The sequence below is a fragment of the Pipistrellus hanaki genome (assembly GCF_964339955.1).
Source record: "Pipistrellus hanaki genome assembly, chromosome: 13".
Classification (NCBI taxonomy): Eukaryota; Metazoa; Chordata; class Mammalia; order Chiroptera; family Vespertilionidae; genus Pipistrellus; species Pipistrellus hanaki.
The window spans coordinates 40,831,460-40,849,317 of NC_140515.1; the positions used below are offsets into that span (position 1 = coordinate 40,831,460).

A 17,858-nucleotide genomic window follows, 5' to 3' on the forward strand; every position below is an offset into this window, starting at 1 on the left:
GTGTTTGAGTCCCACTCTCCCTCCCTTTCTTTCTCATCCATTTTTTTTTCCTAACTCTCATAATCACAGTCTCCCTCCTCTCTGCTGTTCAAACATAGGATAGTAACGAAAGTCCACACATAACACCCCATATTTGCACATCTGCACTCCCACTAAGAGTAATTCATAGCCATACTTCAGATTTGATCTTTGTCTCATGTGCCATTTTTCACCCAAGTATGAGAACATTCCCCGTGCCCACACTCCCAGTAAATACAACTAGAGTCTCAAATAAATGGAATGTATTGCATTGAGCATCAACCTTTCGCTAGAAATGAATCACTGCCCACTTGGCTATTTACCAGCTATTGTCTGCTAAAGAAGTCTAAGCCTGAGGACAAGAACAAACAGACAAAAAGCAGAAAATTACCCTGCCACCTGAGATTTCCGGAGAAGTGGCACATACCCAGTGTCTTAAGAGTGAAGAGATTTTGTATGTCAGAGTGCCTTGAGGGGGGAAAACAGTGCATTGTAAAGTAAGGTACTATTTCATTATTTCTATTAAGAGCTCCCTTATAAGTTGGCTTAAAAGTACCTACATAAGCCCTTGAGCAAAGACTGGAATTGCATTTATTTTACAAATATATTATCAGTTTAATTATTGTTTCTTTAGGCTTCTCAGAGTTTCTCCTGGGAAGATGAAATGCTATGATAAATGAGCTATTGAATGGATACCCAGGATACGTGACCACTGTATTTTTCTTAACCATGTGAAACTGCAGAGCAGAGTTTTCATTTCATTTGTTCAAAATTTGCAATTAGTAGTTTCCTTACACTAGAATAATCCTAATATATAAAAAGCCAGGGGCTGTCATGACCAAAACAACTCAACAGACAACTGAACGGCAGGCTGTATGGGGTAATCAGGCCAGCAGGGGGGTTAGTGAGGGTCGACCAACAGCAGGCTGCATGAGGCAACCAGGCTAGCCAGGGGGAGTTGGTGATGACCAGGCCAGCAGAGGGGCATTTGGAGATAACCAGGCCAGTGGGGTGGGGGGTAGTTATGGGCAATCAGGCAGGTGAGCAAATAGGAGCCAGTGGTCCTGGATTGTGAGAGGAATGTCCAACTGCCAGTTTAGGCCCAATATCCAGGATTAGATCTAAACTGGCAGTAGGACATCCCACGAAGGGTCTTGGATTAGAGGGCTGAGGGGACACACCACCCCCCCCAGTGCACCAATTTCATGCACCAGGCCTCTAGTGGATTGATGCTTGATTAGAAAAAGTGCTTTATTGGACATCATTTCCTATTAGACAAGTAAATTTTTAGAAATATTTCCACTATTCTTTGCTATGAACAAAAACCACTAAATGGCAATGTTCTACCAAACCAACAAATTACATTCTCCAGGCATTTTCTTTTGATTAGTTTAATGTCTCCTCTGTGAATATACCATGCTAATTACATAAGGTTTAAAATAGAAATAGTGGCGAGAAACAAATGGCCTTCAGCAACATCGATTCCAACACAACTACTGCCTCCCTGTGAAATGTTTCTGGTATTGTTTCCTCTACTTCTCTTCATGTGGCTGTGATCACAGTCTGTGCAAATTAGGTGCCTCTGTGTTTTATAAATATTTATAGACATTTAATATTTGCATAACATCCCTTCATGTAAAGGAGCTTTTCTGTTTAGTTAACCAGGTCTTAATTGTTGCATATTTCAGGTGATATATCTTGCCACTTACATAAAAAAATAATGAGGAATACCTCTGTGAAAAAATATATTTATTCATTGACAGAACAAATATATATTGAATGCCATTGTTTGCTCTGCACTGTTTTAGATGTTAGAAATAGAACAATGAAATAAATAGAGATACTTGCCCTCAAAGGTTTTATAACCCAGTAGGAGATAAACAGGAAACAAAACAAATTTTAAAAAAAATGGATAGCATGTTAGATAGTGATGAGTTGCACAGAGAAGTAAAGCAGAGAAAGGAAAAAGATTAGCTGCAATGGGAAGCTAATGGTAAACATGACATGTAGATAAAAATGGGGGGGGGGGGGAGAGCAAGAGGACAAGGAGCTATATGAACTACATGTCTTGATGAAGAACATTCCAAAGAAAGGGAACATCAAATGCAAAAGACTCTACTTTGATATTTCGAATTCTTTTAAGGAGTGGAATTACTAGGCCAAAAATACTAAGAGATACAGCTTATAGCATTTTCAGAGTGTCATTTTTTTAATCACATTACCCCTAGAGCATTTATTTGTCAAAGTTCTGGTTGAAAAGCAATTTGTTCCTGCTAATATATATTTTTTTACAGTAATGGCTATTGTGAGAAGTTCTAGGTGCATGTTGCTTTCTGAATTTCTTTAATGCCAAGAAGCATTTCATTTAATGGAATATATCAGCTAAAATAATGTTATCAATATTGTACTACTGTGATTAACTACTATTTTCCTCCTTAGGAGATTAGATTATACATAGAAAATGAGTTGTATTTGCCTGACAAGCACAACAGTTATTTCACAATGTACCTGAACTCACTATGTTTAAATATGAAACATTTGTGAGATGACAAATTTGGTGGAAAATTGTCTTCACTGCCCTGAAACTTATTTATTATTGTAAATAGACTACAGGAAGGAGCACATACTCATAAAATATGAAACAATAGTGCTTGTTTTGTACAAGACAAGGAAATTAAGAATGGAATATTACTAAATTTAGAAACCCAGAGGAAAATTGAGTTCTTGATTTAGAAACGTATTGCACAGTAATGAGGTGGGGTTTTTGTTTTTTGTTTTCTTTTTTCATTTTCCTCTTAGCAAACATGAACTCTGCTATGTCATTCTCTCCTCTTCCCACATTTTCAAGTACATTTCCTTGCAGCATATAAAAATACTGTATTCTGTAAGTTAATGCAAAAAAATTGCATTATTTATGTGGCTTATACTACTCAGTTCAATCCATGCATTTAGCATTTAACCATTGAAATAATCTCCTCCCCCACTACCCCAATAATTTAAAGATAAATAGATAATTTTTAATATATTTTATTGATTTTTTACAGAGAGGAATAGAGAGGGATAGTGAGAAACATCGATGAGAATCATCGATCAGCTGCCTATTGCACACCCTCTCCTGGGGATGTGCTCTCAACCAAGGTACATGCCCCTGACCGGAATTGAACCCGGGACCTTTCAGTCCACAGGCCGACGCTCTATCCACTGAGCCAAACCGGTCCCGGCAAATAGGTAATTTTTAAAAACCAAATATATTTTAAATATATTGAAAAGTTGTTTAATTTAGGTAACAAAAAAATTATGACCACCTGTCCCTAGATGTTATTCATTATGTGTTATTCAATTCATTAAATATTTGTTGAAGGTCAAAATACTGTCACCCAAGTGATTGCACATGGCAATTCTCCACCATGCCATAGAAGACCCTTTATGATCTGGACTCTATCTTTTTACTTATCACCACTTGCTTCTCCTTTCTGTGGCTCCAGCCATATGAGAGCCCTTGCATCCTTGGTATTTCCATATCCTTTTTATTTTCTACTCTCAGGAAAAAAAGTAGCAAGATAGCTCTTTACCCAATCAAATTCTCCTTATCCTTGAAGTACCATCTTTGATCTCTTCTACAAAGTCTTTTTTTTAACTCTTCTTACTCCTGTCACCATGAGTCTGGGTTAGACTTCCCCTCTCACATTTTTCAACCCTATTTCATAATTGTTTATTTATCACCACACACATGCCTTAAATAAACTATGAGCTCCCAGAGAAAATGGACTGAATAATATATTTTTCTCTAGTTCCTTCAACTATAATAGTATAGTTTCTGACCCATAAAAGGCAGGAAACTAATGTTTACCACTACCATAATTCAGATTAAAAAAATCAAAAGTTAAGCTTATTGAGTTAAACAATGGTCTTATTTTTAAAGGCAGGCCTGTATGGTTATTCATGTGGTCCCACAGGTATTAGTTATTCTTTCTTGATGCACTCATCATATAATTTTTTAATTTCCAGCTAATATCCCCTACTAAACTAATTTCTTTGAATGCAGGAAGAGAGGGTCAATCTTAGTACAACCCAAACCCAGCCAATATATGTACATACTAGGTGATCAATAAATATTGGTTAAGTAAATAGATGAGAAGCAATCATTTATTAGCTCTATTTTACTTAAATAGAAATTGGAACTTTGGAAAGATTTTTCTTTTTTGGTAACCTTTTCTAAGGACACTGCTACTTGTGGGAAAGCCAAAATTAGGACTCAGTTGTATTTTGGCTCATAACATTTTATTATATCACCACATTTAACTGGACTAGCATTATAATTTTAAAGAAAAAAATCCAAAAAATGTATATGTATTTCAAAATTGCTAATGTTGTGCCCATGATATGATTATTATTACCGTTTCCATGGAAACGAGTAATTTTGGTGATATTCCTCTGGAGAGACTCCAAACAGTTCAATTTACATTGGATAATCCGAATAGCATACTAAAAAGTGTAGAAGAACTGAAAATACACTGGAATGAAACAAATGTATAGGTTTCTGAAGAAGCAGTTCATCTCTTTGGGAAACCAGTTGTTTGTTTCTAAACAAAGAGGAGATGCCCACAATCAGAAACTCTTCCAAAACATAGGTGTGAAGACCTGGAAAGGTCACTTCATAAGGAGCACAGCCATGCTGTGTACATACAAGGCAGGGTGTGAGAATGCACAACCATAAGAGCAAATGGGAAAAGGTGAGTGGAATGATCCTTGCTGTGCTTGAGTTAGTGGTAGAAGTAACGGTCTAGAATGTACGTTGTATAAGTTTTATAAAACAGAAATTGCAAGGAGGTTAATTGCTGTTGCAGACAACAAAGGTTTGTTTTGTTTTGTTTTCAAAGAATGGAAACAAGAGATAGTAGTGCAGAGAAACAAATGAAGATGTGCTGTTTCTGGTTGAAACATGTTTCTCCTGTATAATTCACTTCCCCATCAGGATCCATCTGGTGGCACATACATACACCACACTTAAGTTCCTGGCAAGGACATTAGGTAGATTTACGCATGTATGTTGGTGAGATGAGGAGAGCTGATCAATTTTCAGATCATCTTGTTTTCTCCTGAGAGGCTTACTAGCCCAAGGATACTTACAGCAATAAAAGGACCTTTTCTTTTTATAGGACATATTTCTGCCAAAGAATTGTTCATTCTTTGTTTGAAATCCAAATTTAACTAGCTGTCCTGTTTGCTGAAATTGCAAGTATATATTGGGGTGACCTCAATGGATCATATTAATGCCTCGCCTTTAGCAACACCAAGGAGGTTAAACTCCCAGGAGCTGCCACAGGAAAGGTTTATATCGAAATGAGACTGACCAATTTTTTGCTAGATATTGGGGGGGTGGGGGGGAATACAACCCTGCAGCTGCCATTCTTAGTAGAGTCTAGAGAACTGGATCTATCACTTGCCCATTATGAAAACAGGTCACATTTTGATTGGACTGTCAAGACCAGCCACCAAAGCACTATTTTATGGGACTAGGGACTGTTAAATTGCTAAGTTAATGAAAGGATGAGAGCTGCGGTCTTTGCTTTGAGTATTACAGGTTTGACCAGCTACTGCAACACGAACTGCAATAATAATTCAGTGGCTTATGAGACTTAGAAATGTATTTCTCACCTAATGTTCTGGGGAATACATTGAAGGCTGGCAGGGAGAAATAGGAGGAGGTGGTTCTCTTACATAATTATTTAAGGACTGAGACTGACAATGGCTCTACTAGCTTTAATGGGTGGCTCCTACGGTCACTTTGTTATTAATTCCAGCCAGCAGAAACGAAAATCAAAGAGCATGCCAAAGCAAATCTGCATAACTTCAGCTAATAGTAATGCAAGATTCTTTTTAAAGATACCCAACAAATTGTTAAGGCTGTATTCCTAGAAGTAAAACCAATTCTAAAAGCATTACTAGAAGTATAATATACCTGCCCAATTGGCAAAGTCTAATATCAAGTGTCAATGAGACTGTGGAGGAATAAGAACTGAAAACTCTGCTGGCTGGAGTGTGTATATTTGCTAATGTCTTCCACCCTGGACAGGCTGTGTCTGGAGATTAGCTTTTGTCTTTCCTGGTACAGAGAGGAGGAGGGTGCTTTTGAAAAGTATGTCCTGCTTTTAAGCAAATAGGGGCAGAGCAGGTAGCTTTTCAGGTTTCTGCTTCTCAGTTGCCTTCAGCTCAAAATAATTCTAATGGCAAATTGGCATATTTTTGGATGGCATATACTGCTACCTTTTCCATATCTTACTTCCAAAATGATAGTATTCAACTATGTAAGTGTGATTTTTTTTTCTTTATTATGCTAGCACTTGAAAATTCCTTTATTTATTTATAAAAACTGATAGGGAAGCTCACTATGTAAAATGAATAAAAGCTCGGCCTGAAAATAGAAAGAGGGAAATGAGGGGTGAAAACCCAAAGTCATGAGACTTGTGGAACTAGAGAAAATCGCCAGGACTGGGACAAGGAAACCCTATCAGCTGGAGACAGTAGGAAGAAATTGATATACATATTCATCCTGGGTACAGAGTCAACTTGGTGACTGATCTTGAGTATATATGGAAAGGGCTTTGGGGTGGGAGAGGACAGCGTGTTCTGTGTTGCTGCTCAGGGTGAAACTAGAGCCAAGGAAAGGGTGCTACAGGGAGGAAGGCATCTTGAGGAAAGGTAGAACAACTTAGTGATGGGCACATCAAACTAAGGGCTCTCAAAAGGCAGGGAGCTTACCAATGCTGGGGGCATTTGAAGTCTGGTTGGCCATATCCTTATGAAGGATGACATGGATGGAGTGCCTGTGTTTGAAAACATTAGGATAGAGGACTTGTAGGTCTCTTCCCTCCTATGTGGGTTAATGGGATGCTGATATTGATGGTCAAACTCATATAAGAGTACACCATGGTACCATTGGCCAATAAAACAGAAGCCAATACCAGCTTCAGCCACCCCTCAATCCACCTGGTTGACTCTTTTAGCTTCACCTTTTCTTCTAAATGCAATTGCTCTTGTTCCATTTCTCACTAAGTCTGCTGCTCTTAAATGCTATTTCTCACTGAGTCTGCTGCCCTTTCTTTTTCTTTAAATTTTTCACTCTAAGGTAAACAAAAGGGACAAATGCTGACAAGATAAGTAAGGGTTGAGTGGTCTGAAAATGTCATCTGCTAATATTGGCAATTGATTACAGTCATTCTTAGGATTATTAGTCCCGCAAGCCTCTTCATTAATCAGCTCTCTATTATTCATTCTTCCCACATCTTATAGCTCAAATTTGTAGACATCATATAGTGTTGAAAGGAGAACCTCACAAGCCATCTTTAGAACATTAGTCTGGCAGCTGGTTTAGTGAACTATCTCTTCACCCGCACTGTACTACATTGATTAATTTTTAAAGGAATAGCTAAATGAAGATATTAATTATTTGTATGTGGTGCATATGCTCTCATGCACACAATTATATTTTAATTTACTTTTTAATGAGTAAGCCAATATGATTTTAAAATTATTTCCCATCTGGCATGCATGCTAATAAAGAAAAGAAATCTACTCATTTGTGCCATATTGAATTTAACCTTTTTTTTTTGTACTTCCTAATTACATAGTTCTCAAGGAAATCAAACTATAAAAAATGGGTTTAACCTTTCTGATTTTTAGTCCACAAACATAGCCATTTAGTGTGGGAGAGAGAGGAAGCACTGATTTTTAGAGGTCCTTAACAATATGAAAACAGAACATGCATGTATTTGTCTGTTATTTGTCTTGGCTTTAATTATGTTTTTGTAAAAATGAAATACAAGACAAAATGATTACCCTTCAAAACCATTAAGTGGCACCTGAATCACCATATAATTCAATTCAAAGACTGCCTCATTTGGGTGGGGTATATTGTGATCGATTTTTTGAAAATTCTATAAATCGTATAAAGAATGGGTAATAATAGTCTTTCTGATTCAAACTCTGTATATACTTCTGGACAGTTGCACACATTAATAAGTGGAATTAATAAAATCACACAAAAAATTGGATATGAGTACACTTTTACGTACTTCTCAACATAAAAGTTGAAAAACATCATACTTAGATCTTTCCATATGCCTCAAAATGAAAATTATACTGCTACCTTTCAGATAAATTGTGGATTGTCTGCAGGAGACCACATTCTTGCTGTAACATTTTAATGAGTTCCTGATTTAATTTGCCAAAAATGCAAAATCTCATGTGAAATGAGACAACTATGAGGAACAGCTGTCCCAATATTCTTGAGCCTCCACTTTGCTCCCATGATTCACATGAGGGACAACGTATCTGACAGCTCTTTGCTTTCTCATCACAATCATTTTGTCCTATGCTCCCTTCACTCTTAAAGAACTTGTACTAGTCGCCTCTGCCCTTCCATTTAAGGGAATATTTACAAACATGGAGTTCTGTTTCTAGACACCACATCCATTTCAGTAGAGAGAAAGCAGAGTGAATTCTCAGTGATCCCTAGACAAAAAATTAGTTCTCTTATTTCCAGAATCAAAAACAGTTCATTTCCTCACATTCAATTCTGTGACTCTGATTTAAGTTTATATTTTTTTAACCTGAGGGGTACTGATGTTGAATGTGATCTAACAGCTACATATCAGGACTGCATTTTCCTGCACTAACCCATTGTTATTCTCTCTAAAATATACTTAAGATAATGATAAGAAAATGGGACTGAGTATCTAAAAATGCTGTCTCTTTGTTGCTCATGACTTTAAAGATATAAAATCTCCTTCATAAATTTAAGATTTCATTAAATCTCCTGAGTCATTGGTAAAATGACAGTAATAGTATTATACATGAGAGAGTTGGCATGGAAACCACACTAAGAAATGTGAAAAGTTTTATAAATCACAATACACTAGAACTTTCTATGCTTATCATGTGACATAACTGGGTTTTTTTTAGAAATTAGTGTTCAAAAATGATACTGATCGTTTGCACAACAATAGTACCATAACCCTGAAAATGTTAGAATATAATATATATCTAGGTTACCCCCCAAAAAAATATCTAAAGTATTTACATATTTCAAAAATAGATTTATATCCATAGATTTTTAAATAGATTTAAAAAATAGCTTTTATTCTTTTATGATTATCACTATTTGTGTATATTTTTAATGACTACTTCTGAAACCTAAAATTAGCATAACTTCATTTAACAAATTATTTTTTTAAGTTTTCTAAACTTTGTAATGACTTATTCAACAGAATATATTTTATCTATTTAGAAGTCTGCACTTCTCTTTACTTTATAATAAATCACATGATTAACCCCATAGCTTTATAAATGCTTGCAGCACCCATCAACCAAAGGGCAGTCCATTCATTCCTCCACTTAGGGAGTGCCTCACATATGTTAATGGTGGCAGTGGGTTTTCTGTGAAATGTGTGGTAGACCTGGCAATCAGTTAATAAACATGCAAGAAATGTATCCCTTCAATTTTAGAATGAATTTCTAAACTTACCTTAGTTTCTGTTTTAGAAACCAAAGCTTGGTAAACAACATTTGGATCGCTCACTCCTAAGATGAAAACCTAAATGCCTACCCTGAGTTTTCTTTTGGAAAACATTAAGTTGAAATCTCTGCTTGATTTCTGCAGCTGGTGGTCTGGCTTGTTAAATTGCTTTGCTAATGCAGAGTCTAGAAAGTTAAAGGGAAAGGAAAAAAAAAAAGTTCATGTACTACCATAACAACCTCATGGCATTCCACTGTGCTCGTTAGAGGAGCCATGCTTCACTGATGCTTTGGTACTTGGCCATCATAGCATTTTTACTCTGCAGTGGAAATCATTTTGGGATTATCTTCCAAGCTTTGTGAGTAGTTTATCCACTGGCTTCATCCTTTCATATCCTCAATATTAACAATGGAAGAATTTTGATAATTTTAGGTTTTGACAAAAAAATAATTTTTTAACAATATTGTTTTTTGAAGTTAGTACTCACAATGGACTAGAGCGATTTTTGTTTTGTTTTGAGTTACCTGGAACAAGCTTCCAGACCAGTGATGTGATTGGTCTGGAATACCCAGAGTGCTGAATCAGAATTTAGGTGGCTTGGGGTTGAGTCTGTCTCTTTCACCAACTAGCTGGGGGGTTTAATCCTGTTCTTTGGTTACATCATCTGTGTGACCCTGAGCAAGTCACTTGACCTCTTAGGTGCTTCACTTTTCTCATCTGTAAAAGAGTTGATGGAACTGACTACTTCTTAGCATTCCTGAAAGGAGTCAATGAGATTTATGATTCTCAAGGGCCTAGAATACTACTGAGTTCATGCTAAGAACAAAAGTGTTTATCTATAATACATAACAGTAATCAGTCTTGTCATAATCCCTAGATCAGGGGTCCTCAAACTTTTTAAAGTGGGGGCCAGATCACGGTCCCTCAGAGAGCTGGAGGGCCGGACTATATGAACTACTAATTCCTACTGTAACACCTCGGCTGTGCTCACTGCCCAAAAAACCTGGCGGGCAGGATCAGACTCCTCTGCGGGCCGCATGTGGCCCGCGGGCCGTAGTTTGAAGACCCCTGCCCTAGATTATCTCACCTCAAATTCTATAAAAGTCAATTAACATAATAAATGTTGTATTAGTTTGTTATTGCTGCAGAGCAAATCATCACAAACTTGTCTTAAAACAACACCCAATTGTTATCTCATAATTTCTACAGGTCAGAAGTCCAGTTATGGCCTAGCTTAATTCTCTGCTCAGAATTACACGTGGCTGAAATCAAGATGTCAGCTCAGCTGTGTTCTTTCTGGAACTCTGAATCCCATTCCAAGCTCATGTGACTGTTGGAAGAATTAATTTCCTAATGGTTGTAGGACTGAGGTTCCCATTTCTCACTTAATGTCACCTAAGGGCTGTTCTTAGCAACTGGAGGACTGCCTACTGTTCTCTGCCAGGTAGCTCTTTTCACCCAGATAGTTGCCTTCTTCCTATCAAGCAAGAGTATGTCTCACTGGCTTCTAATCCCTTCCCATCAGCTGAAAAAAACCTCTGCTTATAATGGTACCCGACCAGCAATGGTAACCTTTAGTCATATACTGCAACATGATCATGGCTGCATATCTCCTCATGCTCACAGGTTTCACCCTCACTCAAGGAAAAAGATAATATGAGGGTGAGGATCCTGGAAGGTCATCTTGGAATTCTGTCTTCCACAAATGTGAATATGAAGTGAAAAGTAAAAAATTATATACATAAAGTGCACACTATTGTATGATTTATCCTTGTCCTCATCATGCTCATGATATCAACAAATTTCTAACCTCATACAACACTATTCCACTTATGTTCAATGATTTAAATTAGCTTCAATTCATCTAATATGTAACTCAGGACTTAGCATTCACTTCATAATGTCTGGAATGTATTAAGTGCTCAGAAAATATTACTATTTTCACCCTTCTTAATACACGTTTAAGTTCTACTGCATCTGCCAAGATTATTTTGAATGTTTATCAATCTGAAAAATGCTAAGAGGTAACCATTTGTCTAACTTTACTTAATTTTATACTATTTTCTGTCTTCCTCCCTTCCTCCATGCCTGTCTCCTTTTTGTCCTTCCACTGTTCCCCTTTGTCTTTCCTTATTCTCTCTCTCTCTCTTCCTTCCTCTTCTTCTCTACCATTTTTCTTTCCAAGCAGATATTATTTTAAATTTCCGAACAACCTATGTCAGCAAGTCTGGCCAAGTTATCTTTGAAGCAAGATCAATTTGCATCCACTATGTCACCACTTGGTTCATCATTGATTTAATCGCTGCTCTGCCTTTTGATCTCCTGTATGCTTTCAACGTCACAGTGGTGAGTAAGGAAAGACCTCCCTTGCACATGACCCTGAAGGCTGGTTTACCCCTTTGTTTGTTTTTCACATGTTCAGGTTTTAAACGTTTGTGGCAATTTGGCAACCAGGGTTTTATGCCCTTGTTAATAACGACACCAAGGTGCCCAATGATATGCAGGTCAGATTCTCCACTCGAGGAAGAATCTCCTCTTGAAATTTGTATTACCTGCTTCTCGTTATTTAAATACCAAGAACAAGGATATACAAAATGGCTAAATATATCAGCAATACAGAGTCACTACACAAACACTTTGATAAGGAAGCCATCTATAAAACTATAGCATAACTTTATCTTGCTTGGGCAGATATTTGCCTCTAGAGATTGGTGGAGAGTTTGAAGATTTCCTTTACTTTTATGAGCTTTATTCTTACTTCTTGAGTATTTTATTACTCATTGGCAAAACAAACAGAAGACCAATCAAGATAGAGAAAAACGCTAAAATTAAAATAAAAAAATTTAGCTGCTTTTTTGAAGTCTTTGTAAAAATGTTGCATGAGGCAGCAACCTAAATGACACAATGACCGACTTGAGCTCTCTTTGTTATTAATCTAACATGTCTCAAAATAATGTGTACACAATTTGGACAATTCTTAATTCCAATGGGTTAAATCTGAAAAGAAACATCAATTGAGCTATCAGCTATTAAATGTGTATGCATTTTTGGGGGGACATCCTATATTTGTAATGTCTCTTCATCAAAAGCCTTTATCCTATGTCTCCTCACAGAGAAAAACATATTTCCTACTTGTAGTAATAGCAATTTTTACTATTTAATGATTGATATCCTTATAAGATTAAGTGCTATCTAATATATAGAATTTTGGGGAGGTATAATAGCATTTTTGGACCAGTAATGCAATTTGGTGCTAGCATAAACAATTTTTACTGGAAAAAAAATTTATTAACCATTAATTCTAATTAAATATATTTCCTATGCAGTTAGCAAACTCCTGTAGAAATGTTTCCTATCAAGAATGTAAAAGCATAGTTTTCAGTATTAAACAAAGTGATCAATATTTCAAATACAATTGGTATCAACTTCAAAATGAAGATTGAACTGTAATCCTTACTATTTAGTACACTTTTGTCATTTGTTAATTTCATGTACAATAGTATTTTTTTTTCTTTTTCTTTTCTTAAGTTGGGAAGTAAGGGTGTCAAAGTCTTTAAGAGGTTTATAACTCAACTGAAATAACGCTCTGGGGGAATATAGTGTGTAATATCAATCAGTGCTACATGAGTTATTACCGAGGCTTCTTAAAGTGCTTTTTAAGGTTGAATTTGACTAGATGCGTGTACTATAATGAAAGTATACCAGGTATACCAGTTAAGAACGCGGATTTTTTTTCAATAGATGGGAGTTACTCATATGTTGATATATATGCGATTTGATATGTATGCTATTTTGTTGTATCGACAGCAAATTTCATATGCCAAATTTGCTGAAAGTGTTAACATCATAGATATTTTTACACTTAAAAATGTCAAAATTTGTGCCAAAAAAAAAAAGACCATTTGCAGGAAGTTTTAATTAACTTATTTTGGAGAAAAGAGCTGCTGAAAGTTATCATATACTACGGGAAGCTTATGGTGAACATGCTCCATCTCAAGATACTTGTGAGTGCTGGTTTAAATGCTTTAAAAGTGATGATTTCAATGTGAAAGACAAAGAACGTCCAGGTCAAACAAAAAAGTTTGAAGACCAACAATTACAAGCATTGTTGGATGAAGATGTGTGTCAAACTCAAAAACAACTTGAGAAAGATTAAGTGTTGCTCAGCAAACAATTTCCGATCATTTACAAGCAATGGGAAAGATTTCAAAGGAAGGAAAATGGATGCCACATCAATTGAACAAAAGACAAATGGAAAACTGAAAAGTCATTAAGTAAAATGTTGCTTTAACGGCATGAAAGAAAGTCTTTTTTTGCATTGAATTGTGACTGGCAATAAAAAGTGGATTTATTTTGAGAATCCCAAATGCACAAAATTATGGGTTGATCCAGGTCAACCATCAACATCGACTGCAAGGCCAAATTGCTTTGGAAAGAAGACAATGCTCTGCGTTTGGTGAGATCAGGAAGGTGTGGTGTACTATGAGCTTCTAAAACAAAGTGAAACTATTAATACTGATCACTACCAACAACAAATAATCAATTTGAACCACACTTTGATTGGGAAATGACAAGAATGGGCAAGAAGATGAGGCAAAGTAATTTTGCTTCATGATGACACACCATAAAACACTTCAAAACCAGTTAAAGACACGTTAAAAGATCTTGCCTGGGAAGTATTAACCCACCCGCCTATTCACCAGACCTTGCTCCTTCAGATTACCACTTGTCCTGATAAATGGCACATGCACTTTCTGAGCAGCACTTCAAATCATACTAAGAAGTGGAAATTTGGGTCTCTGAATGGTTTGCCTCAAAACATGAAAAGTTCTATTGGGATGGTATCCACAAATTACCTAAAAGATGGGGGAATGTGTAGCTAGCGATGGACATTACTTTGAATAAATTTTAATGTGTCTTTCACATTACTTTTGATGTTTCTCTTGAAATTATTGTGTTTTATTTAATTACAAAATCCACATTATCAACTGGTTAACAGTTAATCCAAATGTGTAACCGGTTAAGAGTTAATCCACATTAATAATGAATAAAACCAGGCTTTTGCTATACTGAAAAAAATATATATACAAAGGAGTATATTACTCACAAAATACTAATAAAATGTTTCCAAATCCTCCTGAAAGATTGTTAAATAAATGCTGTTTAATAGACTGTACTCTAGATTAACTAGCTTCTTTGCTACTAAATACTAATAATATTTTTATATTCCATTTCTCTTTGGACACTGGACAAATAAAACAATTTTAAATATATAATATAAAATATAAATATAAACATTCACATATCAACATCCTTGTTACCTAAAATTAACAGAAATAAAAGATTTATTAAAAAGTTTAAATCTCCTGATGAATTTTAAATACCTGTACACTTTCACTGCACTCCTGTACCCTTCTGTTACTCATTCTGACTTGTTAAATCTGGTACGAATGCTTTAGAAATAATGCAAGTTGTAGATTAACATCTGAGTCAGAAAGAAAAAGAGGAAGGAATGAAGAAATCTTTCTTATCAGTGATAATTTATTTTTATTTTTTTTTGCTTTTTACTGGAGTAAATAAGTAAATATTTAACAAATTGATACATAAATTTAATATTCCCCCAAATAATCAGATTGAAATATTCTAGTTTGAATAAGCTGTTCAACATATTTACTTCCCAAGAAACATAAATATGATCTGCCATTGTTATACTTCACAGCCATATTAAAAAAAAAAAATGGAAGAAACAGACAAAGGTGTTGTCTTCCAGATCTGAAATGTGTCCAGTTAATGTATCTCTATAGATGACACTGAAAAACACTACCATAAAAATATGTTTTAGCTTTGGTTCTGCCTACAATTGCTAATGGCAAATGTTTTATATATAGCTCACACATTTATTATTAAAGCCTACTATATACACGCCCTATGAAAGCACTAGGATAGATAAAGTTATGAATGAGATATAGAAGTATGATAGAGTAAAAAAGGCAATAGTACACATCCTAGTTTATCACTTATCATATAGATTACTTCCTTGGGAAAGTTATCAAAATAGGTCTAAAATAAGCATAAAAATCCCTTCAGGGTTTTTGAGCAGCCTCAAAATATGCTATTTATCACCCCCTGCCTCCAAAAACTTAGATAAAGTAAAAAAAAAAAAAAATAGTCAAACTCTATTTGCATGAGTTAATATTTTATCTTTTTTATTTTCGGAGGCTGTTTGAAGGTGTGAAGGGAGTATATATTAGGGCATCACCAACGTTGTTAATAGTGACAGGGACCATTCTGGTGAATGCCAATGGTACACATTTGTCAGTTGGGCCCTAAAGTCAGGAAAATAACCTTTAGCTCCAAGTCTAATGCTTTAGTGCATGCAAAGGCAGAACCTAGGAGATTTTTTTAAACTATTTTGTTCCCTTTGATTTTGGTTCACTGGATATATCTGAGAATTGTATCGCTCGGACAAACGTTTTCTTTCTTGATATTGTTAGAAGGAAGAAGGTTTAGCACATCGAATGGGAGGTACTACTCTACTTGTGAGCAGAACTTAGTCGAGTTTTACAGTTCTAATTATTTTTCAAACTCCTAAGTTACCTGCATTACCACTTTACAGGCTTTTACTTCAGTCTATATGAATTATTGCTGTAAAGAATTCCCTTCCACAGAGGAGGGGATGTGGAATTGATAGAAAATGTATCTAAAGATATGAGATGTCCAGTGTACAATCCCTGGTTGCATAATGTGTTTCAGTTGTGTATCAGAATAAATAAAATTACATTCAATCAAACAGGTAGAGAAAAAAAAATAAATCTTAATTAAGGAAGATAAGTATTTACTCAAAGGAAAAAAAAAATCATCCTTCTTCCTCTTTTCATTTTCTAATACATGCCAAGAGATGATATAGAAATGGTCATACAGATGGAATCATGATTATACTTTATTTCAAGAACTTTCCAGAATGCTTGTAAGTTCAAGAACTTGTCTCGGCATGAGGAGAACCCCTGAGCCAAGTTGTGTTGCCCTGTCTCCCACCACAGGTTTCCCTTGTGCATCTCCTGAAGACCGTTCGGCTGCTGCGTCTTTTGCGTCTCCTGCAGAAGCTGGACCGTTATTCCCAACATAGCACCATCGTCCTGACTCTGCTCATGTCCATGTTTGCGCTCCTTGCACACTGGATGGCGTGTATCTGGTATGTCATTGGAAAAATGGAGAGGGAAGACAACAGCCTTCTGAAGTGGGAAGTTGGTAAGGGTTTACATTTGTCGCATTTTCCATTTATAAGTGAAAAGGAAGATAGTCTAGAACTTGGAGGAAGTGAAAGATGAGTCTATAATATATGTCCTCTATCCATTTGTCACGTCTTTTTTACAAGTTAATTTCTTTTGAGAAGGTTTTCTACAACAACTTTTTTCCCCCCAAAGTTTTGGATTAAGAACTCAATTGGTTTGGTGATTTAAATGACCAGCAAATATGTAGATGTGTGTGGATAAGTTTAGATAAGTAATGTGTGATCTTATCTTGGCATACCCAATGCAGGGCTGGTAATAGCAAGTCACTAAGCAACTGGCCTATGGCCGACATTATAATCATAAGAAAATGATCATTTGGATTTTAGGTGGCAAGTTAATAGAAAAAAAATCCATTTTTTCCTTTAAGAGAGGAAAAGCTATCATAGTGAAAATCTTTCCACATTTAGTATATACCTTGAGAATTTGTGATATTTATTCTGGATAAATACAAATATAATTTATAAGGACTGTGTATTTAAAATATTTGTAAAATTTTGTGTCCTCATCAAACAGAGTTTAAGGGAAAATTTCCAAGTGTTATATAATTCTGCATAAATGAATTTGAAATGTTGACACATAAACTTTTTTTTTAATTTATGTCATCTACAACAATTTTCAAAAATGAAAATTTGTGAAGACTATAACCCTCTATCCTAAAATATCTGCATTCTTCTCACAGTCATTTCCTGAGTTGTCTGGTTGTTAAGATTAGGGACATTAATATGTTTCTGGCTCACAGAGTGCCAAGTGCTACTGTTCTTAAATGAGTTCAAAGTTGGAGACGTATCTCACACAGAAAGCACTAATTTTAGGGTAGCCCAAAAGGTAATGTGAGCATCCAAAAGAAAAGAGGTTCACTTTTGGTGATCAGAGGGAGGAGCTAACCTTACACATGTATGTATGTAAGAATGTAGATAGGTAGGTAGGTAGGTATTCCTACCTACCTTCCTATCTACAAAAATGCCTTCCTCGTTTTCCAGTATCATTTATCATTATTCCATTTATTACCACTAATTAAATATGGCATTTTA

The 17,858-nt window shown here is 35.7% G+C and overlaps 1 protein-coding gene across 1 annotated transcript in view; it reads left to right on the plus strand.

Moving 5' to 3' along the window:
* Positions 1-17,858, plus strand: part of KCNH8 (potassium voltage-gated channel subfamily H member 8) — a gene marked incomplete at its 5' end in the record, with an annotated part of 269,106 nt that overhangs the window by 166,080 nt on the left and 85,168 nt on the right. Inside the window, 2 exons of the mRNA XM_084903270.1 lie at positions 11,724-11,881; positions 16,576-16,783. Of these exons, the coding sequence (XP_084759396.1) occupies positions 11,724-11,881; positions 16,576-16,783 (366 nt within the window). The remainder of the gene's footprint in view (positions 1-11,723; positions 11,882-16,575; positions 16,784-17,858) is intronic.